The sequence below is a fragment of the Prorops nasuta genome, unplaced genomic scaffold (genome assembly GCF_024137725.1).
Source record: "Prorops nasuta isolate Cenicafe-Biocafe unplaced genomic scaffold, Cenicafe_Pnas_1.2 PNAS00003, whole genome shotgun sequence".
In the NCBI taxonomy this organism is placed as follows: Eukaryota; Metazoa; Arthropoda; class Insecta; order Hymenoptera; family Bethylidae; genus Prorops; species Prorops nasuta.
In genome coordinates this window covers 5,797,965-5,821,739 of record NW_027116800.1, presented here as the reverse complement: position 1 = coordinate 5,821,739, position 23,775 = coordinate 5,797,965, and the positions used below count along the sequence as shown (strand labels likewise).

Here is a 23,775-nt window from a genome sequence, read left to right as displayed (position 1 = left end):
GCGAAAGTGAGCCTTCTGCGTATTTATTGAAGAGACGCCAGGAGAGAAGCTAAACTCGCTATTCCAAGCATTTCTCATAGGATTAACGAGGTTCTCGCATCTTATAAGTCTCGTACGTGTATACTTAGTTTGGTCAAAGTAAGAGCCCCTTGCCTAAGGAGCGCAATAAAACCTACAACAAGCTCCTATTAATCCAATTTAATCTCTCTCTAGAAATTGCAGTCTAGCGGAGCTCGAAGTAGGAAACGTGAGGAATTTCACTTGGAATACCGATCAACCTTCGCTAGTGCAAACTACAATTATTTATAGTCATTTGGTTCTACGTACACCGCATAGATGGTTCACTGTATTGTCAAGTGTATAAATTATGAGTATATAGGAATGGTTATATAAGAAAATCTACCTATGTATATCCTCTTTAAATGTAACTCTTAATGAAGAAGTTGTTGAAAATTAAAAATTGCTTAATGGAGCATTCTAATGAAATTTTAAACAATAGAAAATGGTGGATCCTACGAAAAATAAGCTTCGCGTGTAAAAAAAGACGGCAAGTACATAAATCGTCCAGTGTAAATAATATAGTAAAATAAAATATTCCAATTAAACATTTAGTGAAATCTAAATGTTAGGTAATTATTTATTTTTACTGTGTCAAAAGTTATTATTTCGAAAAAGAAATAGTAACACAAACAAGTTACTTGCCGGGGGACCGTAATATTCATACGTAAGTCGCTATCTTGCAATAGAAGCGTTGCTTCTCCTAATTCTAAAATGTGACTATTTAATGTCATTGCACGGAAAGGGCCCCCGACAAGTAACTTGTTTGTGTTACTATTTCTAATTCGAAATTTTAACTTTTGACACAATAGAAATAAATAATTACCTAACATTTATGTGTGGATTTTCACTAAATTTTTAATTGGAGTATTTTATTTTACTATATTGTTTACGCTGGACGATTTATCTACTTGCCGTCTATTTTTACAAGCGAGGCTTGTTTTTTCTGGGATCTTATAACGTTTTGTAAGAATATAGGAATTATAAGTAACTAATTGATTTAATTAATTCAATGATAAAATACATTTTTCAATATCTTCATCGTTCCAAAATACAAAGCTTCATTTCTAGATATTCATTTAATAATCTATTAAATAAAATACAAAATATTACAATGTTGAATTTTTATCGTAATTACACTTTTAATGGCCTTTATCACAATATTTACTGAACTATACTTATCTAATCGTTGAGACTCCTTCTGTCACTATTAATTGATTTTATTTCTAAATTTAAAAAATCTTCACATTCATAATCGATCAATAAAATCATCATGCGATAAATATAACTTTAATATAAATATTGCATTCGACATAATTTTGGCAGCCCAAAATTAGGTTAGTAGTAGTGACAAATTTGGAGAGCCGAATATTAGGCTGGTAATAGTAACAAATTTTGAGAGACGAAAATTAGGTTGGTAATAGTAGGAAAATGACGTCACTGAGAAACGGCCAACTTCAGCCCGAGACATTCATACACTCTGGCTGGAGAAGAAGATTATGAAGAAGAATATTAATTTTCGATATACATATGTATATAACTAACAGTGTATGAGATCTCTGGATTGTGAATGAACCGACTTTAATGTTTATGGGCTCGAAAGAAAGCATATTCAGAACCATTTTAAGAAAAGCTTTACTTCAATCATGACAATGGATTATTCGCGGAGATAAATCGATTTGAAAATTGGGACGGGCCAAACTAGCTTCATAAGAGAAGTAGAGCCTCGACACCGGTATAGGCATGTCTTTATCTACTTTTATATGTACTTGCGTCGAGACACTACCGTATCTCTTGATTCTTCTACCAATAATAAACATTGAATTAAACAAATTTCTTAGTTAAGAGTTGGTAGAAAAAATATTATAGAAGGTTTTTCTTTATATGTATTCACATCATCTTAATTCAAACGTTTGACCAAAGTTAAAGCACCGCACTCGGTATTAGAGAAGTTTGGGAAATCAGTAGTTTTTGATGGTTTTGAGTCAGACGTGAATCGAAGCGTTAAAGCGTCAATCGCTGAATGCTTGGACGAGATGTTGCAAAAAGGTATATATAGGAGTAGAGGGTGTTTGGAAGAATTTTTGAGGTTAGAGTTGGTGTAGGTAGATGGAAGAAGGTTGAGAAGGTAGGAGTGCTGGGATCAGACGGTCGTTTATCAAAGCAAGAATTAGGGACATCTGTCGGGCCTGGAAGCTCGCCAAACCGGCTGTTCACCTTCTGTGCTCGACACACCGTTGAAAATCGATGCTCCAACGTGTCTCGTACTTGTCCCGCTGTTCTAACCTCGATCGAGAGACTTTTCTCGCTTCTCCCGAGTCTTTCTTCTGCTTCTCCAAAACTTCTTCCAATTCTCTCATTTTCCAACTCCAACTATACCTAAACTTTTTATTCAACGACTCGTGTCTGATTTCATGTTTTATATCGGTACACTGCAAATAAATATGCAATGTGGAACATTCTTCTCCAATAAAACTGGATTTGACCTAAAAAATTACAAGTATATCTCCGGAATATTGATACTCTAATAATTATTGGTGAAGCTGGATCTTAAAGAGGTAACAAGATGATGCAAGTGGAGTGAAAATATAGGAGTTGGCAAGTATCGCGCGTGGTCGCACGTGATATTCGTAGCTCTTTATAGATTACGAATGTATAAGGTTTAGAATCAGGAACTCGTTTTGTATTTTTAAATCTTCCCCCGATTCTCTCGTTTTCCAAATCGAACTATATCAAAAGTTATTATTCAACAACTCGTCCTTTGTGTCCTATATCAGTTAACTGGAAATAAATATGCAACTTGGAACATTTTTCTCAGATAAAACTGCATTTAGAGCTTAAAAAAACTGCAAGTTTATCATCCGAAATATCGAAATTGTAATTATCCTTAGAGTTAGATCCTGAAGAGGTAGGAGGTGGTATATATGGAAGGTGACGTAAGTGGAGTGAGAATTGGAGTTAACAAGTATCACGCGTGATCCCATGGAGCATTGGTGGCTCTTCACAGACTGCAAACGTATAAGGTTGGGGATCAGGAGGTCGTTTATCAAGCCCTAGATTCCATGCGTCTGTCCTGTGTCCCGCAGGATGAATTTATCGGTTTTATAATTAAGCGCGGCTCTCGCGCGCAATACCCAGCCAGTATAACTCGCTCGTAATTTATACCTCTCGTTTTAAGCGTGTCCCTCCGCTTTTCACTGCTCCATCTCTCGTTTCCTCGCTACTTTCACCATCGTCCGTTTGCTTCTTCCTATCCCCTCCCCCCTCCCCCACCCTCGCTCTACCTCGGCGTCAAATTATTAATAATTCACATTTCTCGGCTAGCAGTTATTTCTCCGAACGAAATACACACACACGCACGCTATACTCGCTCTTATTTATCAAGCCTTAATTAATATTATAATTATGATAACCCTACCTCAAGTCGTATTTTTGATTTTAATCAAAAGTCTCGCGCTCGCGAACAACGAAACCCCAGCGAAACGAGAAACTTTTTGTTCTACCGTATAAAACTTTATAATTGAACAAATTTCGTTTGCTTTTATCTTTAGATTCAATTATTGTCCGGTATTGTGGAGCTGCTCCAGAAAGGAACTAGCGAGGGGAGGGGATGCGGAAGGATCTATATATATATATATATATATACACAAATACAAACACACACACATATATATATATATTAACAAGATACGATGCGCTTGGTACGTGAATGGTGAATTCTTTCGAATATATTGAACGACGTATAACAGCATATACATACACATACATTAGTCGTGCGGAGGTTCGGATAAATGCGATATACATACACGTGCGATACACAGTTGCATTATAGCGCTTGCTTTGAGACCACACCCGAGGTTTCTGAATGTCGTAAACTAGACGGCGCGTCAGATTCGGCTGCTGCTGTTTACAGCGCAGCGAACACGTTGTTTCGCTGTTGTCGCAAACCATCCGAAACACGGCTTGCCTAGGGCGGCTAACGAGCAAGTAATTACAATGAAACGATTGAACCGTCATAGCCGTGCTAGGAAATCCCGAGTAGTTATTACAGCTCCGACAGTTTCAACGCGTGTACAGCTTTGGAGCTGCGAGTACGTACGGCCGATCGAATGGAGAGAGAGAGAGAGAGAGAGAGAGAGAGAGATGCCTATTTTGACGATGTATGGTGGATGAGGGGGGTATGGGCCAAGAACGAGAGGGCGTGATATATATATGTGTATATACTATAGAGCAATTGGCTAGATAATGCCGAGGATGAAACGAAGGCGAGGAGAGACAGCAACGCAAGGAGCAAGAAGATGAGAGGGTAAAAGAGTAAGACTGATATAGGCGAATGGGGAAAATGAGGGATGGAACGATGAGAGAAACAGTGAATTAGGGTGGGGGAAGCGGATACGGTACCGCTACGGAGTTTCAGGCTTGTTTGAACAGACTGCAGCTCCCAAGGAGGGCGCACGGGGTACCGGGGGTTGCTATGACGATCACGCCCCATCGAATTATGCGAAAATTGCCCTGCGTATCCTCCCACCCCCCCCCCCCCCTCTTCATCTCTCGTCGAGACTTCAGTCATTCCAACCCCCCTCCCCCTAACTTCCTCTCTCTCACTCTCTCTTCACGAATGTGAGTGACGATAAACGGCTGTACCGAAACGTACCACTCGATGAACCTTCTCCACTCCAGAGCAAACCCTCTCTATCTACTTTGTATTCACGAGCCAACTCAGCTAAAAACACTCTGCGTGGTCAGTTCGACTTAATTGATCCTACTCTTTAATTTCACTGCACACTTTTCCTCAAACTTTTCCTCCTTCCAACAACTTCCCTCTCTTTCTGTTTATATATGTATGTATATAGTACAATAATGATTATTATCGTTATCATTATTATTACATTATCGCAGGAAAGATTTTCTTCGATCCTCGAAAGTTCCAATTGAAAAGACACGAGCCTCGTGGTAAGGTTTAAATTCATTTCTTGGTGCAGCTGGACGCGCGCGACCAATTTTCGGACTGGATTAAGAAACTTGCATCTTCGCCACAAACTAATTCTTGGCTCGAGATCAAACAAGTTTGCTAGTCTTATTTAGGGGAACGATAGCTGTAGGTTTTAAGCTGAATTTTTGTTGACGTTCCATTGCATATATATATAAAGTTAAGTGTATATATGAGAGCTATAGGACATCGCGTGTCGAGGTTTGAGCAATCGTCTTGTTTCTTCTTGCTAATCCTTCTTGGTGGCTTTTTTCGTATACGCGAGATCGTAACGAGTCAAAGGCAGGATTAAAAGATTACCGCGTCCAATATCGGAGCGAGTAAGTAAGTAAGCTATAGAGGGTGTACATGAGATTCCTGTGGGAATTCCAAACAATCCTTTACGTGACTTCTCTCCGTCTTCCTTCTGACCATTGCCTATATATATATATATATAGAGCTGGTGCGTCGCTGTTTCCTAATACCCTGCGCAAAGCACCTATTATACCACCCTCTCCCACTCTCTTGCCCCCACGCAAGACCCGAGAGATGCAATGTTTTCGCATTAAGGACGAAACGGCCCTTGGCTCGCTCACCGTGTCGCCAAGTTCAACCGCAATTTATACGCTCCTAACGCCAATTAACTGGACTTCCTCGTAATAAAATTAGTCTCGCACGATTTGCCTCCGACAACAGCGACGCAGCTTCACCCTGCGCAACCATAAACGATGCTTTTCCGCACGGTCATTGTAATTCCAACAAAAACCACATTCAACTTCCTTCCCCTATTTGTCCGAAGCCTCGAGGTGAAAATTAAAATTAGAAATTCGCGTTATGTTCTTACACCCCTTGGGAGCTCCGTTTCCCATAGGCGTTGAGTAAAATAATCGCCAGCTTTCCATTAGGTAATATTTTAAACAAAATTGCATTGTGCATAGGTAAACTTGAGCAAATATTGTTCGTAACATCGATCAATAGTGTTTATGAAGAAAATTATATTGTGTAACGTGATACATATGTTTATTAATACTGTGTACGATTTGTGGTTATTTGATCATTTACTGAATTAATGCTTTTAGATACGATAGTTACTCTATAAATAAACAAATTCTATTAATTAATATTAAAGTACTGCTCGAGAAGATTAGTTATTTAATAATTTATAATAAGTATGTTCAAATTTTTATTAGAAAAATTAATTGAATACACAAATGGTGATTAATAAAATCAGTTTATATTTATTAATTATAATAAACTTATATGGAAGTCATGATTTTCATTTTGACTCAGAAAATACTTTAGTATAATAATAAATATTATGCAGTATTTGTACATGTTTATTTATATAATATATCAATTGCGTTAGATTGATTATTAAAGGAAATAATTAAGTGATAAACGCTTATTCTTTCGCTCCATAAGGCTTTTTGTGTATAAGTCGAATTTTAATAAAAATAATAATTGAGTCGATGAATTACGTCCTTTTTTCAATGAGTGTATTCTCGATTATATAAAAAGTGTCCAGTTAACTCGTATCTGAAGATTTAGCTACTAATTAAAAAGATTCGAGACCTTGTATCGATAAAATTGCATTTAATGACTTTCTCCTATTGGTCATCATTTGATTAACCCAAGGGCTAATATAGAAAGTTTAATAAAGCACGAAATTTTTAATCTTGAATGATTATTTAACTGGCGATTTAAACTATACATATATATAAAAACGTGCATATGAATTTTATTCTTAAAATAATCCGATTTGAGTATTAAATTTATAAATTGGTCATGAATTAACCGGAAACCTTGGACATTCACTATTCCTTTCTTACTGCATCGTGTTCTACTATAGACAATCGGTTTCTTTCACCATGAGACAATCGAAATAGAAGTAATAAAAGCAGGAAATTCACATATTTTATATTTATATAGGAATACTTTTAAGGAAATTCAAAGGGATTTCTCGAGTGTAGGACAGCTCGACATTTCGTGAAAAGTTTGTCTGAAAAAGAAATTAATTTCCCTTTTGCAGTTTGAATTTCCATTACCCTGTCAGTTTGAAATCGTCGCGCCTTTTTCTCTTTTCTGCGGTGTGGGGCGATTGTGGCACGACACATAGAAAATCACACATGTATTACGCACATGTACAACACACAATGGGCCGTGCAGAGATGAACGAATTGACGAGAAGCGAAAGAACCAGTTGGCAGGAGGGGGGAGAGGCGGGGGGGGGGGTGGTAGTCGAGGAAAAAAGAAATGGAAGAAACTGTATTTCCGTGGAGGCAAGCGGCAAGCAGCAAGCACCCCTAACGATTTTTCACAGGATTGTGGACAGAGCTAACCAAGCCGGCTGTGCTGACTATTCTCCGCGAAGAAAGATTGTTTCTTTGCTGAACTCTTCCCCGGCACGGCGCGGCGCTACGCGTTAATGCTCCGTCATTCCATTGCCAACAAAATTACTACACCGTTTTACCCACCTCCCCCCATTACCTCTAAAACAGAAAAGAAAAGCCACCTCCGATACGTTATACAGGCCCCATAAATCCTATAAATTGCCAAAATTATCTTCGCTTAATGGCAAAGACCTTATACGCGCTTACGAAACTTTGCACTCCATTCCCCAAGCCATAAGACGCATGTACACTCTGCATTCTTTTCTTAATACAAGCCGAGAGATAAATTGGCGTCGAGTCGAATCGGCTTTTGCATGCATCACGCGCGCGCCTCTAGAAAACTTTACGGGACGAAGCACATAAGCGCGTAGGGATGAGAATGAGGAGGCTGCAAGAAAATTCACTTAAGTTGGCCGTGGAGAATTATAGCTAGATGCTGAGGTGGTTGGCTATTGTAAGTTATGAACATAAACGAGCTTGAGGAACAATAGTTGACGTGGAATCGAGCTAGAAGCTGCTTGGTTCGTTGGCGAGTCGCATTGTCATCGAGGGAAGTGTATTCTTTCTCCATTATATATATAGGTATAGAGAGAGAGAGAGACTATATATATCAGTCTTGTTATCATTTTCCAGCAGTAGGCAGGAGCTAGGGAAGAGGAGGGGTGAGGGGGGGGGGGGGGGGGGGGTACTTTCCTGACAGTTTTCCGAGGACTTGCCGGGGCTCCCCCGTCTCTCCACAGTCTCCACCCAGGAGTTAGGACAATGTCTGACTGGGAGGGGAGGGGGAAGCTTCCGGCAAGCAGACACGCGAAATCAGAACGGTACGACTGGCAACTCTGACACTTTATTGCTATCGCGAATTGGATCCTTCGTGTTATATCCTATATATTCGTACGCTGCGCGCCTTCTCTCTCGACTCGACTCGACAGTTTTCCCGCCTGTGTTTACCCATCGAACGCGTGTATGCACATACCATACACCCCGCTTCTTGCCTCGCGCAAAGCACAACCGAAATCGTTCTTGGACTCTTGACTGCCATTCGAGTGCACGTGCACTCGTGCGATGACGCGATACACCTAGTACTATATACATTACATACATATATATATATATACCTTGTGATAAGATCGCTCTCTCGACGAGATAAGGACAAATATAGGGGTGAAACTGAATGCCACGCGTGACCTTGATGAAACGAGAGATGACAATCGATCCACTGCCATTTCGTTGCAATAAAATTTTGTCTTTCTTACACTTTCTGCAGTATACATAGTACAGAGTGAAGGAAATGAGAATATATTCGTAAAATGTTTGAAGAGCCAGTGTATTGCTTTAACGAAAAGAGAATTGACAGGGGTGGAGATGGATGGGAGCAAAGTAAACGTAATCAGAGTGAGAAAGAGGGAGAGAGAGAGAGAGAGAGAGGTGGGGGGGGGGGGGGGGGGGTTGAAGCTGGAAGAGGTATAGGGGTGCAAGCAAACGTGTGTGCAGACGAGCGAACGCAGTCTGCAAAGGCAACCAAAGCAGGAACAGAAGCTGAAGGCCCTAGAAGCAGATGCAGGCACACACACACATACATACACACACAGAGAAGCCTCTACGTCTTTACGCCCTGGAGCGAGCATATTGCGTTAACGCGAAGGGTGCAAACAACCCTTGTCCCTGCACCCACCCCCTCGATCCACAAACCCTTTAACTCCCCCTCTCTTTGTCTCGCTTTCTCACGGGCAGCCTCGCGCGCGCAATACAGTCGGGTTAATAATTAAAGGGGTAAAACCGCTCGTTAAATCGCCGTTCACGCGTCCGGAATCTCAAGTGCACTCGACGATAGCGTTGCATTAACGAACGACACCGACTCGGCTCGACTCTTTCCTTGGTCGCCCCCCACCCTTCGCTTATACCTCGGACTCTACTCGTAAACTTTCTGTACTACATATTTCCCCGACGTGACCAGACTCCCGGAAAAACCAACTCTCCTCGAATATTTACCGCTTCGCCTCGGCCACCAAGGAAGCCAACTTCAGCTATATATATATATATATATATATATATAGTCATTCAATTTTAATTCGCCCGATATTCACTCGTTCCAGCACTTCCAGCCTCTCTACGTACGTGAGCGTGAGCTTCCATTGTATGCTCGTGAGCCAAGAGTATTATCTGAAAAATGGAAAAATATCATTATTTATATATATAAACTGGGACAAATACTATCGATAATATTAATATTATTTTACATAAATATGTTGAAAATTTTTATAAAAGTTATAAATAAACATTAATTAATACAATTATTTTATTCGTGCCATTGATAAACTTGTAAATATTTGTACTTTCACGTTAACTGCATATAAATACACTAGGAATAATAATTATTATTATTTTATTATTTATACAAATACTTGTGTTGATATCTTGCTTAAATAATGTAAATTGATTAAGGTATTAGTCAAAATGAGTAGATCGAAGAAACATCAAATTTTAATCATTTTCTTCTCAGTTCTTTTATTGAATAATTAAAATTTTCTTTTCACTTTTCTAGTACATATATTAGTTGTTAAAATAATTTTTTTTAAGCAAAATTTGTCTTCGGTGCTTTTTTTATGAATAGCGCAAATAAAGGTCTATACAAAATTTTACTCAATGATGGACAGATAATCTTAGCTTCGATAGGTCTGAAACTGAAAAACCTAATTGCGTCTCAAAGTAGAAATATAATGCTAGGGCAATTCACCACAAATAGCCAAAAATCTTAAAAATTAAAAAATATGCGAAACACACTATATTTTTCAACAAATTTTGCCAAGTAGAAATAATTAGAAATAGTTTTCGGTCTAAGTATAGCGAATTGCCCTACAACTTATGTAAACAAGTAAATTGAGAAAAGTTTTTTGGAAACTAGATCGATAAATTCGGAGATTAATCATCTGCCAGTCGAAAATCTGTAATTTCCAAAAAATCGCGTTGAAAGTTTATTTTATAATTTCCTTGGGAATAATTTGTTGGAAATGTTTTAGTATTGATTACCTATCACTCTTGGAATGATTTTTCACAATATAAACAAAGAAGAATGAAAATTGAAAAAAAAATCTAATCCTGACTAATGCCTACATGAAAAAAATGTATGACAAACGCTATAATTTTTTAGCTCGATAAAATTGATTGCAGACTGAATTTTAATATTTAGGTTAATCATGTTAATAAACTCATCGATATTATGTTCTTTTTTCGTATGATTTTTATTACATAGCCTGATGAGCACAATGATGAACAATGAAATGTCTGTAGATACCGATGAAGTTTCGGCGAAGGGAGAGGAAGAGAAAATCGCTCGCGGTGTCTTAATCTGCTTATAGAGAGGTATACTGCAGGGGTTGTGGGGTGGTTGAAGGGGGAGAAAGTGGAGGGTGAAGAAGCAGAAGAAGAAGAAGTGGTTGTGGAGATGACAAGTTGAGAGCTGCAGTGTGAGTGATTAATGCGTGTTGTCGTCTTAAGTGGAATTAAAGAGACTGGCTGGAAGTTTTGGCCAAGATCAGCCAGGCTCCTAAATATTTGATTGAAATATTACGTTCGCGTGTTTCCAATAGTGTCGTGTCAGCGACGACCATGCTAACGGGAAACTACGAATTTAACGACGACACGCAATGCTGACAAATCTATTGCCTTTTCTCCCCATGCACCCCCATCCCCCTTTAAAACTCTTCCTCTTTCCCTCTCCTCTCGTCAACTATATTTATTTCTCATGGAATTTTCACCCCCATTCCCTCATCCCCCTATATATAGCTACTTTATTATACTTGCCCAATAGTCAACTACTTCACAATACTTCTCACGTTTACTCGCTACAACTTTCCTCTCACGAGTGCAAAGATATAATAAAAAAGAATTCAACGAGCACTGGCCAGAAACTATTCAAATAAATATACGCTTGTACAGCAATTTCCAATAGTTTAAACTTATCATCGGTTCTCGAACTTGACGAGCAACGATTTTCACGAAATGTTTTGTTATTGAAAATTCTCTGCAGTTAGAATTAATTATTTTATACATTTTTCTTTGATGTTGATCGCGTCAACGTGAAATGGTCAAATGCTTGGAAAGTTGGCTAGAAATGAACAGTATACGTTTTCTTTTAATTATCACCCCTATTGATGGGAACTGCCCTCTTTCAACCCTCTCACTCACGCCCTTTCCATTTTCAGCGAATCAACGAGCTTAAAAGACACCGTCTGATCCTCAAATCCCATTATATGATACTGATCGGTTTTATGAAATAACCGATCAACGTAATTATGGAACCGTGACAAAGCTACAATAATCAAAATTCTCCCTGCTGAATCAGCGTTGAATTACACTTTTCTGTGAAAAAAAAAAAGAAAAAAAGTGTTGAAAATAGTTTTAAGTATCTTTTAATCAGGAGCTTGATGCAATATTTAAAAAATTTAAATTAATTTACGAGAGGATAATTGTTCGATCGATCAATCGAGTCACTAATCTAAAAGAGAAATTTCTGCCTGGCTACTCTTCCTTTACGCGGAGCGTAAAGTTTCTTAAAGTTTCGGATGAAACTCTCCTCTCGTTCGATTGCAATATCCTGGAATTTCGAGCACGCTTTGCAATACCCGTTACCATTACTATCAAAGGCGCCAATTTAATTTCTTTTTGCACCGTCGAGAAATTGCGTCAAACTAGTTGAACAAATAGTATGCATAAAACTTTTTGTGGTACGATTCTTTCTCAGAGTATACTTATAAATATATATATAATTCCATTGTGTGTGTGTGTGTGTCACAGAGAGAGAGAGACTGGAGACAAAAAAGTAGAAATTTTAAGTATTTGGAAAAATATACTAATATTATTTAAGAAAAATCACATTGTTGCTTTGCTAATACAATAAATTTCGTAGTTTCATTTTCGTCCTTCGATTTTTTCACAGTTGCATCGCTCGGTCGGGAAAAGAAAGTTGTATTTTGCCGTAGACTTCGTAGTGGCACCAGCTGGAGAAGGGGATGAAGTTGAATCAAAGCGTAAACTCGTAACTTTCGCTCCAGCTCCTGGTACCCGTTGGACGAGAGAGAGAGAGAGAGAGAGAGAGAGAGAAAAGGCAGAGAACCAATGGCATTTCCTTATTGTGCGTTGAAAAAGAAAAGGAAAATCCAAGGAATCCCTGCTACGAAAGTTACCTTTTTCCTGCTGTGTGCAGCCCGAGAGACGCTTTACACCTTTTCGTCGGCTACATTTGTCCAGCTTTTTGCTACCTAGACCACGCGTTTCTTTCTCTTGCGAGAAAAAATTCTTTCATTACTCTGAAAAGAGGGAGTGTAATTTATCAAGGCCTCTGATTAAACGAGTCAAGCGCGTTAATGAACTGCAGCAACATCAAGGTGGATTGAGAAGAATTCAGGTCTCGGATGCGAAACGACTCCATCTGCATTTCTCTAAAGTGGACAATATTTTTCAACCTGATCTTCCCTCTGCACCTTTATATCATCAAGAGTATGTATATAAAGTTTGCTATAGTATGTGCCTAGGAAAAGATTATCGAGAAATTGGCCAGGTTTGAACGTTGATGTTAACAAAGGCAGCAATGGTTACGAATTAATTATAATTGAACATAATTCGAAGGCTAATGCGGTTAATCCAAAGCCAGTAATGAATATTGATCGCTCATTAATATTAATAATTGCGTGCTAAAATAAATTCATTGAGACGCGTGATTATGCATGTGTGTACGCGTGTGGAGAGTAAAAAGCTCGTTGAAAAATTATTACCAATTACGCGAGGTCCCTTTTGAAATTAGAGAAGGGTAGAGGCAGTAGAGAGCGTTGTACCGTGAACATCGATTAATGCTGCGTAAGAGTTATAGTGGCATTTTCCGCACACACAAATCCCATTATTGTATTTGTAAAATCATTCTACATCAAAGGATTATTCAATAGTCCAATGACGAAAATTGTGCCGTTTCAAGCTCATTTTTAAATTCCCTCTCGAAACCCATTTAAACTCCACAAACGCCATTTGCCATGGTTAAAGATTTTTCGAAAAATACTAATTTATTAATCCCTACATACACACACTGTATAAAATATAAAACAAAATTACAATAATATTTAGAAAAAATGCACACTATATAGTGCTTGTAATTTTTCAAAACTTATTTGCAAAATATATAGTGTTGAGGAAACAAAAAAAGGGACAGAGCAGCAATTAAAAGTTTCCCCGTTGGTCCACTGCAGCCACGGATCAATTACTGTGCATGCTATATATATATATATATATAGAGGACAATCATGAACGATCCCGTAGCGTTATCAGTGGGATTTTTGCATGAGTGAGCGCTGAGTTTTAAACAGTTTGGCTCTTTGTAGGATCTGCTCGAACGTGCAGGCGAATCGACGAGTTCTCTCGGCAGCAAGCGGCCAGTGGTCCAGTGGAATAATGCAAGGGAATGGGTGCAGTGCCCAGTGCCCACCGCCGCGGTATACGAGCATAATTTCCAAATAAATCATTCCGCCCTTTCAAATTGCTTCTCGGTTCATCGGCTATGCGTAACTTTGGCATAATTTCGATATAAATAAACGCTTCGCCATGGCTGCAGCTCTCCCGTAATTTCCGCCTTTCTCGCGAAGGATCGACAAATATACGTCTTTTCGCTGACAAACAACCGCGTGCAGCCATATATGTATATAAATGAATTATATAGGTTACATTGTTACGGGAAAATGATCGATATAAACCCGAGCGATCGAGAGAGGGAGAGAGCCTGTAATTTCTACGTATTATTATTATTATTATTATTAGAGCGCAGTGTGGAAGAAAAGCTCGTGTCCCTCGATTAGAAAGATATCGAGCGAGACTCGTCTATGGTTTTTTGTGCCTGCAGCGAAATATTTGCTCACTGGCGTAGTTTTATCGGGAGGAAAAGCTTTCTCGCCCCGCGAATAATAGTCATCGGTGAGGAGGCGTGCGATTGTGTGTATGGATTTTCATCGAATAGAAGTTTGTTCTGCGCACACATGAGTTTATGGAGGAGGGTTTGATAGGGGGGGAGGGGGGGGGGGGTAGGAATTCGAGAGAAGGAGCGAGAGACAAGAGGTAAGAAGGGAGGAGGGGGGAGAAGGGCAGACGTTCCTTGAGCAAACATTTTTACACTATTACGAGGATCCGAGAGTGGATATTAAGCAAACGCTTGCAGCTTCGGGAATGATTCGGGGAGAGGCGCGTTCTTATCGATCTATTCATGCAAACGAGAGCCAACCGAACGTTTCGCGTGATACTCGCTCGATATGAATCGTCGAATGTAAGCTACTGCTCCAACATTGACACTGCGTTAATTAAGTTATCAATCTTTCTGCCTGGCAAGCTTTTGCGAGAAACCTTTCAACAGGGATGCTTGATCCTTGCCTTGTTCCGTATGGTGTGTGTGTGTGTGTGCGTGCGTGCAGCGGCGAGTAAGAAAATTAGCATATTACGGCTTGGCTTAATTGAAAGACTTGGATGATTGGATCAAGTTTGAAGGCAACTCGAAAGGTGGAACCTATGCAAATAGATTTAAGTGTTGGGAGACTGGCTTAGTTTTGGCCAGTGATCGAACCACTCGTGTCAATTACAGAATGAACTCGCGAGTCGTGACAGAAAAACGAGTCTGGATCATCGTCGTCCCCGCGTTATCCAGCACGACCCCCTCCAGCGATATTACGATAAATGGAGGAATAAGAGGAGTGTCAGAAAAATTCAAGTCCCGTTATTGACAGTGTACTTTGCCGGAAGAAATTCCTCATGAATAATTTGGTCTGCCTCGTTAATGGAATTGGAGAAAACGAGAGGCCATTCCTATCAGCTATTATTGATACGAACACGTGCTACTGACAGTAACACTGTTATTGTCTTTTTTACCTTCGCTCTTATAATCATTATTTCACTTTATTGCTCTGTGTGTATATACCTAGCACACGTAGCCTTATTTCTGTCTCGAGACTCGAGTTGCGTTGTATATTTTCGCTCGTGCTAGCTATAAATCTACATAAATTGCCGCACTAAAATTAATTTCCTGTCATCGAAAAGTTGCTCAAAGAATCTGGCATGACAGGTATGCACCAGGCTACAATTTGCACGGTATCGATCTTGTAAATTATTACACGATTTAATGGGGTGTAACTGTCACTTTACAAGTTTCACTCGGGTTAGCCGAGAAATTATTTCATTCGCTCTGTCGAGAGTTTTACTAAATATCCCCTTCGGTAGCGAATTATATAATAGAATCTCGTGAATTTTACGAATAAACTAAAACTCTAAGTTTTTTCTAATCATTTTCTCTCCCTGTTATTGCATCGTCCCATGTGGTTTTCTACATATATATATATATGTATATAGAGCATATCGCTAAATAATACATGCATACTTTTTTACAACAAGAGCAATAAATGTGCTAATCAGTGCCAATTGCAAGGGGTGCCTCGCGGTGCAAGCGATTCGTGTTTCGTTAATAGAACGTAATTTACGACTGGTTAAGGAATGAACTTTGCAAAAAAAAAGCAGGTGTCGTTACGATTCCTCTATATAGCAGTGGCGATAGGTGAATAGGCGAACGTCACGATATATAGCAAGACTGCACGGTCCTCGTGGAGCAACGTGACGATTACGATTAATAGAAGGTTTGGTGGTGTGGGAATAGGAGAGAGGATGGGGGAGGAGGAGGTACTTTCAGTTGACACCGCATCACGAAGCACTAACTCGGTTATTTATGCTGTCTCATAAAACTTGTAGCGTGACTGAACATACTATTCGCTTGTTTCTCTTCTCTCTCGCACCCCTTTCGCGAGGCTTTCCAGTATTGCGTCGAGTGGAGGAATCGAGTGGAGGAAGTTTAAGGGGTTTATCCGATCGGCCAGGTAGAATCGCTGATTTCGACAAGCGTATCTATGGAGCAGCCCCTCTGCACGGATTTTATCACACGCAGTCCTCCCGGAAGCTTCGAGGAAAATACACGTTGCTATCGCGTATATAAGTAGATAAAATTTCGGTATATATCGCATTGTTTGGTCTCGGTGGCCGCGGAGAGTAGTTCCATATAAGCGAGAGAAGTGAATACGAACGGGAGAACCTTGGAGGAATGCAATTATATTTCCATTTGCGTTATATGGGACAAGAGTTACGAATGCTCGGTACGAGAAAAGCGCGCTTAATTCGTTTTAAAAGCAAGACGCTTTTTTCCCTCCCAGCTTTTAATATAAAAGGCTGTCGAGGACCATGAGGAATTGCAGTCTTCGTGTTGCTTTGCCAAAGTGTTTAAAGGACTCTTCTGCGTGTGTGGCTATAATTATTATTCTTATGCGTATATCAAGTGGTTTAATTTTCATGCAATAAAATTCTCTTCTTCTTTTTGTTGTTGCAGCTTCCTTACTCGATGGAATTGGACTACGACATAGTGGGAGTTTCCGGTGGAGCATCCTCGGGAATGATGGCTTTATTGCCACCGAAAGTAAACGTATCCGCCAGAGGAGAAGTCCCAGTTAGCCTGCAGGTCTTTAGGATCAGATTGCCATGCTCGGGCCTCGTTAGCGCTGAAATTCCTTTGGCTCTCAGACTAAACGTCACCGCCCCTCCTGGCACTAGGTACAATGACACCATACTCGTCTTCAAGAGGAACAAAATCTGTCTCAAAGGTACCTTATTCCAAAATCTCGTTCCAATGGAGATTATCGAAACGGTCCGTCGAAAGAGTACCATGCATATGCGGACGCTCGTTTAATTAGCATATTTTAATTCGAGAATTTGCAATTGTGCCTTATGTGCTATAATGTGTGGTAGTAATGGCTAGTACCTTTTTTTCGCCTGTTAATTTTCCTCCCCTTCTCCCTCCCTCCCTCTCTCTCTCTCTCTCTCTCTCTATGTATATACATATATATATATATATATATGTGGAGTGGCCAGTGAACCAAATAGCCTCTGGTCAACCCATCTATAATTACTTGGTTTACGTAATATAACGTATGTAATTAGCACGTTTGCCTCGTTAATTCGCGATACCTTCGTTAGGGCGCGAAGCAATTTTCGCGTGGCTGCGAAAACACAGCCATGGAAAGTGCTCGTTCCTTTCACAAGCCAACTGTAGAATGTAGGATTTATGCGCTATGCTATGCAGTGTAACGGACCATCGACAATGGCCATTTGTGATTTATCGAACAAGGATTTCGTGCCGTTGCATATATAGTATATATATATATATATATATGTATGTATGTATGTATGTATGTATGTATGCGTATATACCTGTAATTCTCCTTGCTATCAATGACTTTGCATATTCAGCTTTCGCTTTTGTATGCATGGATAACCGCGTTCCTAGTATACCTTTATTCCAATATCCTCCCTGTTCTTCTTATCTTCCCTGAGAATTATTACACAGGATTAAAATATATGTAGAGTTTATTCCCTTTCTTCATTCACAGACGTCCTTCTTCTATTTAATTAACGAATATTGCAAATCAATTAAATTCTTAAATTAAATATTTTTATTCTTTTTCGTCTCTATGGGTTCTCTTTATAATTATAACTTTTTTTTTCTTGTTAGTATAATAATATTGTAAATTCTTTTTTTATTATTCAACGTATGTATGTATATGGTGGAATTTTTATTACATCGAATTTATATCTTCTCGCTTGACTACCCCCTCTTCATCAGGAAACCCTATCTGATTTATCGAAGAAGAATTTCTGTGTTGACACGTAGGAATCTAGAAATTGATGACTTTGTATTCGGTAAAACTCACTAGACTGTTATGAGAGCGGTAATGAATCACTATAGGGCCATGTATACAGGGTCTCGTAATTCGCATCGTTCGAAATCTAGCAAGAGATTTTTGCATCGAATCCCCTCAGTTTTCACGAATTTCAAGCAACATCAAATTCGCACTGTCCATTGTTCTTGAATTTTATTGTTAAACACGATTCGGAGTTGGCAAGATTAACGATATATATAGTGGATAAAAGTGTAGAGGGATATCATGCAATGGGTGATTATCATTGTTTGGTTTGATTAGATCGGAAGTTGACAGGAAGTGGATAGTGTAACCAAGTTGCAGGTTCGGATTGGCACGAAACACTGGGTTTTAGTCTTGACCAGCCTCGAACGGTTAGGTCCCGCGGGACTCCAGCAGGGAATTCTGTTTGAAAGATGAGGGATACGGTTACCAGATGATGTGACGTTACAGCGAAAATCAATCCAGCAGGCAAATTGAATTTTATCGAGGGTACGAAGCTGAAGAGGGAGGGGGTGCCTCGCGCTAAGCGAGAAGCCGAGAATCTTGAAGAGGTTAGGGGAAAACCCTATAGGTGGAAGATCAAGAGACTCCATCGTGATATAACTGTCTTGGTCAGGAAAGTGGGGGAGGGATAAGCAAGGATTTTCGACTAGGGCACATTCGACTAGATTTCCCACTGGAAGCCTCGAGATCTCCACGTCTTGCCGCCGGCCAAGAACAGATTTCCCTCTTTCTCAAACTTGCTTTTTACTCCTGCGGATCCCTTCTGTAAGGACGCTTTGTCTCCTCGAGAGGCTTGAGCGCCAATGCGAAATCGTTCCGAGTCCACTCGAAAATAATCGAATTTCCTTCTCTGATCCAAGGAGCGTCCATCGTGTAAATAGACCTCTACTGTTCTCCTATAATTCGTCATTTATCCAAATCTTATTTACGTGCACGCATTTCGCACAACAATATCATTGTACTAACAACTGTTAATTCTACAGAGAATTATATTCAATTATCAAACTTCATTTTGATTAGGTATATAGATATATACAGGGAAAGAAGAGATTTTGTAAAGTTTTCAAAAAAGTATAATGATCGTGATATCGGGGCAAATATATATATATACATCTTTACGTGCAATAATAATTAAACTCTTCTCCAGAAACTAAAGCTGTGCAACGTTCGAATAGAATATCAGTTCTCGTACAATTCTTAGCACATCAAAATCTATAAGCTCTGTAAAAGTATCGCTATAAAAACAGCTGCATTGATTATAAAGAGAACTACTCAAATATAACACCTAAGTTTTTGTTTAGCTATAGGGAAAAGTTCCCTATATAGAATCGGACACAAACTTTTTTTTTTTAAGTGTGATAAGTAATCTATAAATCTCACTTTAAGTTAATAGAAACTAATATATTATATAATCTAATGTTACTAAAATAAAAATAATATTAAAATTGCATAAAATTGTACAATTTGGATAATTAAAATACACATTATTATTATGTAGTAGTAGACCACAAAAAGATCCCTTAGTTTCGGACAGTCACACAATTTTGTCTTGAAATAGTTGTGCTGGTTATTTTACCAGGTGAAATGAATAACTACTAAATTTGACTAAGTAACTATTTTATTTAACATATTAAAGAATATTAATATTAATTATACATTTTTTAATAAAATAATCTTTTGTTGTTTTATTTATAGTAGTCACAAATGTAATGATCTTCACCAGAGGCTCCACATCAGTGCGAGCTTTGCGTATCCACTTATTGCACATTTGGCATAAAATTCAACCCTTGTCATTATTCTTTAAACACAATAAGCAAGTGGTATAGCTTCAGTTTGAGATGTTGCTAATAAATCAGATAATTTTTTAGAATTCTTTATTTTTCCAAGATCGTTGGTCTTTCTTCCTTTAAAAACTGTTGCTTTGCATTTAGGGATTTTCAATGTGGCAGTTTTATTTTCAAGCCTTTTTTGTAAGGAGAATAAGTAAAAATTTCACTTTTCTCAGCTTTTCGTCGCCAACTTGTTATTTTTCTTGCTTAAGCATCTGGGATAGGGAATAATTTGTGAATTTCATCAACAATAGTGCTACTTGTCGATGATTATGATTCGATACTCTCTTTATCTTTGTCTGGAACGTACGTGTGTTGTGGCGGATGGCAAGTAATCTAAGTTATTGAAGATATTTGGATTAAAAGGCATAATTCCCGTGCAAAGAAATCCAGATTTGGCTATTTCTAAACCGGTGACACGTGTAAAAGCTTGTGCTAGCATTTCAGCTATTTCGTACTCCGTTATTCTTAATCCGGCATTAGCTCTCATCCATGATCCGCATGCCTCAGAATATATATGCATCTTTAAAAGGTTTCATAAAAACTCTGTCCAAGGGTTGTAACTTATGAGTTGTATGTGGTGGCGTGCTTAGCATATGCACATGGTTATCTTTTGCATAAGTTATAGCAGCAAGATCTTTGTGACTGCAGTATCCATCTAAAAGTATATGCATGGCAGCACTGGGTGTTCTTTCAAAGATTTAGAATAACTTACAAAGTGTTGAAGCCATTAAAAAAAAACAATCAGCATTCAACCATCCGTTTGGTTGTGCCACAGCTATACTTTCCGGTGGAGCATTGATCACTAGCCTCTCATAGATGCTCTGCCGAAGAAATATACAATATGGACGATCAATTAACTGGCAGCACTCGTGCAAAATAAAACCGTTAAATTTTTGCCTCTCTTTGCAAATGCCAGCTTGTTAATTGTCGATTATTTTTTAACGTCAATACTTTCATCTGTTTCTGAACAGTACTAACACCAGTTTCATCACAATTAAAGATGTCAGCTGGCCAAAAATAAATTTCTAGTAGAAATTTTTTAGATTTTCATGAAACCGACTTATACTTGTGGTCTATTAAAGCCTACAGCCCAAAATATATTATATATAATCAATATTTCTAAAGAGAACAATTCAATTATAACAATTTCGATTAGCTATATATCAAAAGGACGAATGCAATAAGATTTCCAAATGAGGGTAATGATTCATGATATTCATGCAAATAAAATATATATCGCACAATCTGTTGGCGTTACCGGGAGCGACAGGATCTTGGAAGAAGAAGTGGGTTTTGGTTGCAGTATATGAATTAGAGAAGCTGGTATGGGAAGGGCCAGCCCGTTAATCCTGCGGGACTTAATTCTGGACCATCGTAAATCTCGGTTAAGGTCTGTTTGATAGCGCCGGATACCATTCGCCTGGCGGGATTTAACTCGGATACATCGCGCAGCTTCCCAGAGATCTCGCGTGCTCAGTCCTTCACAGCTTACCGAGTTTCTTGCGCTTCGAGTCAAAGTTTAATCGGTCCCGTGCGATTCTACCTTGAATTCTCAACCCCCCCCCCCCCCCTCCCTCCCTCAAATCACCCTTTTTTCTCCTCCTAATCTCAATTCCGATAATCTCCGCGTCAGCCGGAATTGATAAAACGTTTCCCCCCACCCTTCCCCCTTAGAAATATAACCTCGAGCAAATTGACTCTTTTAAGACGAGGCGAATCAGTTGTGCGAGTTCCGCGTAAAAACGAGTGAGACGGCGATCGATGAGGAACGAGTCGCGAGGAATAAAATTTGAACAAACCCAGCGAGGTATGACTCACTTAAATCTATATATATTATACCGATCTGATTGCAAAGAGTAAACAACAAAGCTGGATTTTTACGAGTTTTATCGGCAAATCGAATGTTGGTTTTGCGATGGAATGCGCGACGTGACGCGACGTGTAAAAGAAACATCTTAACAGGGTAGAACGCGAGGCAGCAAATAAACAATTGGACGTGCCTCGGGGAAAGCCCGGCCCGGCCGCGCACAGTAGCTTCGAAACGGCCACAAGTCCGTACAATTTATTTAACTTTTTCACTAACCGTTTCCTGCGCACGTCTCATCGCACTCGAGAAAACTCCTTTTCTCCCTCTCCATCTCCCTCCTTCAACTACTTTCTGCTTTCAGAGCTTTCCAGTATTCGCGTAAAGCTCATCTGCCTCGACTGCGTTATTTATCCTGGCGAGGAGTACGCGACCAGGCTTCTTCCTTTTCTCCCTCCACTTCCCTCTTCTACTTTCCAGATGAACGATGAAGGATGGAACAAGAAGATGAAACATCGGAAGAAAAATGCAGGTCCCATTAGGGAAAACATCCTGCTCTCTCTGCCGACTTTCAAGATTAATATTCCTCCTCCTTCTCAATCCCTCGCGCTTTAACTGTTTCGACAGATTTTATTGCATTATTTCAACGAAAGGCATTAATGCTCGAGATCAAACTTGAAACCTGAAAAACTCGCGGGAGACAAATTGGAAATAATTAAAACGGACAATCCGTCGTTTGAATTGCGAGGTAACTAATTGCAATTTTCCTTATGCGGAACATTGTTGAGGGATTTATTCTCCCATTGCTATTCATGCTAGAAACTCCCTCACTTATTAGGATTTTTTATTTTAGTGTGTTAAATTCTTCCTTGAGGCAAGATACCTTTTTAATAGCGAGTCCTATTATACGCTTTAAAACAAACGCTTTATATTATTTCTTTACCTCTTTCACCCTTCGGTCAACACACTCCTATAGACATTTCAAACGTATATAAATTGGACCGCGTCTCTATCTCGATGGTGTTTTCAGCTTCGATGCAAAGCTCATTCGACTTTTCTATTTTATTAATTACAATCTCCGCGAGGCTCTTAGTTGTATTCGATTTTTTCTTTTATTCATTCAAGAGGCCAGGGTGGGGGTAAACGAAAGAAAAGCTGAAAAACGTTTTTAACGCGCAGCTGCTATACCGTGAAAATCTCATTAAATGATCAAACAAAGCAAGAAATTCATCATAATTATCCAATGCTGCAAATAGTCAGTTGTAGTCATTATGCAATAAACGCTGTAGTATTATTTGCAAATTTAATAATATAATTAATGTCAATAAAGAGAAATATTGAAAACATATAGAATGAAATATAAAACGAAATATATATATATTGAAACAATTGAGTTTATCACAAATTGTTCATAAAACTAGCGGATTAATAGAATATCAATAATATCGACAGATGCCTTTACCACATTATTGCAAACAAACGTTAATAATACACATTCTAGTTAAATATTCCATTACAATTCTATTACGTATTCGACTTTACGACGCAAGTTGAAATTTATTCAGGATTTAAAAAATAATGCTTAAACGACTAATCTATATAGAAAGGTACTTGAAAGGAGCAAAGAAATAACAGTCACCATGACTTTGTGCAAAATGGCTTAGAAAGGGGAAAAGTAAGAAGAGAGTAAGAGAGAGAGAGAGAGAGAGAGAAAAGAAATGGAATGATGATAGTGGCTGAGCAGTAGGAAAGAAGGAAGGAAGGTCATGGGAAATTCATTTGAGAAGTAGTTGAGGTCGTAAATAACGATGAGCCAGAGAAAATGGAAGCGTGGCATCATCTCAATGAAAATGGAATCTCTCGCAGGTTTGGATGGAGCTAGTGGATAGGGTACGTAGTGGGAACGAGATGGCGACTATGGCGAGTGGGGCTGGAAAAGTCGACGTTTGTGGTCGTA

At 39.0% G+C, this 23,775-nt stretch overlaps 1 protein-coding gene across 1 annotated transcript in view; it reads left to right on the top strand.

Annotated features, from left to right (window-relative positions):
• The window catches only part of LOC136786200 (tyrosine-protein kinase Dnt-like), a 70,618-nt gene that overhangs the window by 33,242 nt on the left and 13,601 nt on the right, over positions 1-23,775 (top strand). The window contains exon 3 of the mRNA XM_066747785.1: positions 16,811-17,081. Coding sequence (XP_066603882.1) covers positions 16,811-17,081 — 271 coding nt within the window. The remainder of the gene's footprint in view (positions 1-16,810; positions 17,082-23,775) is intronic.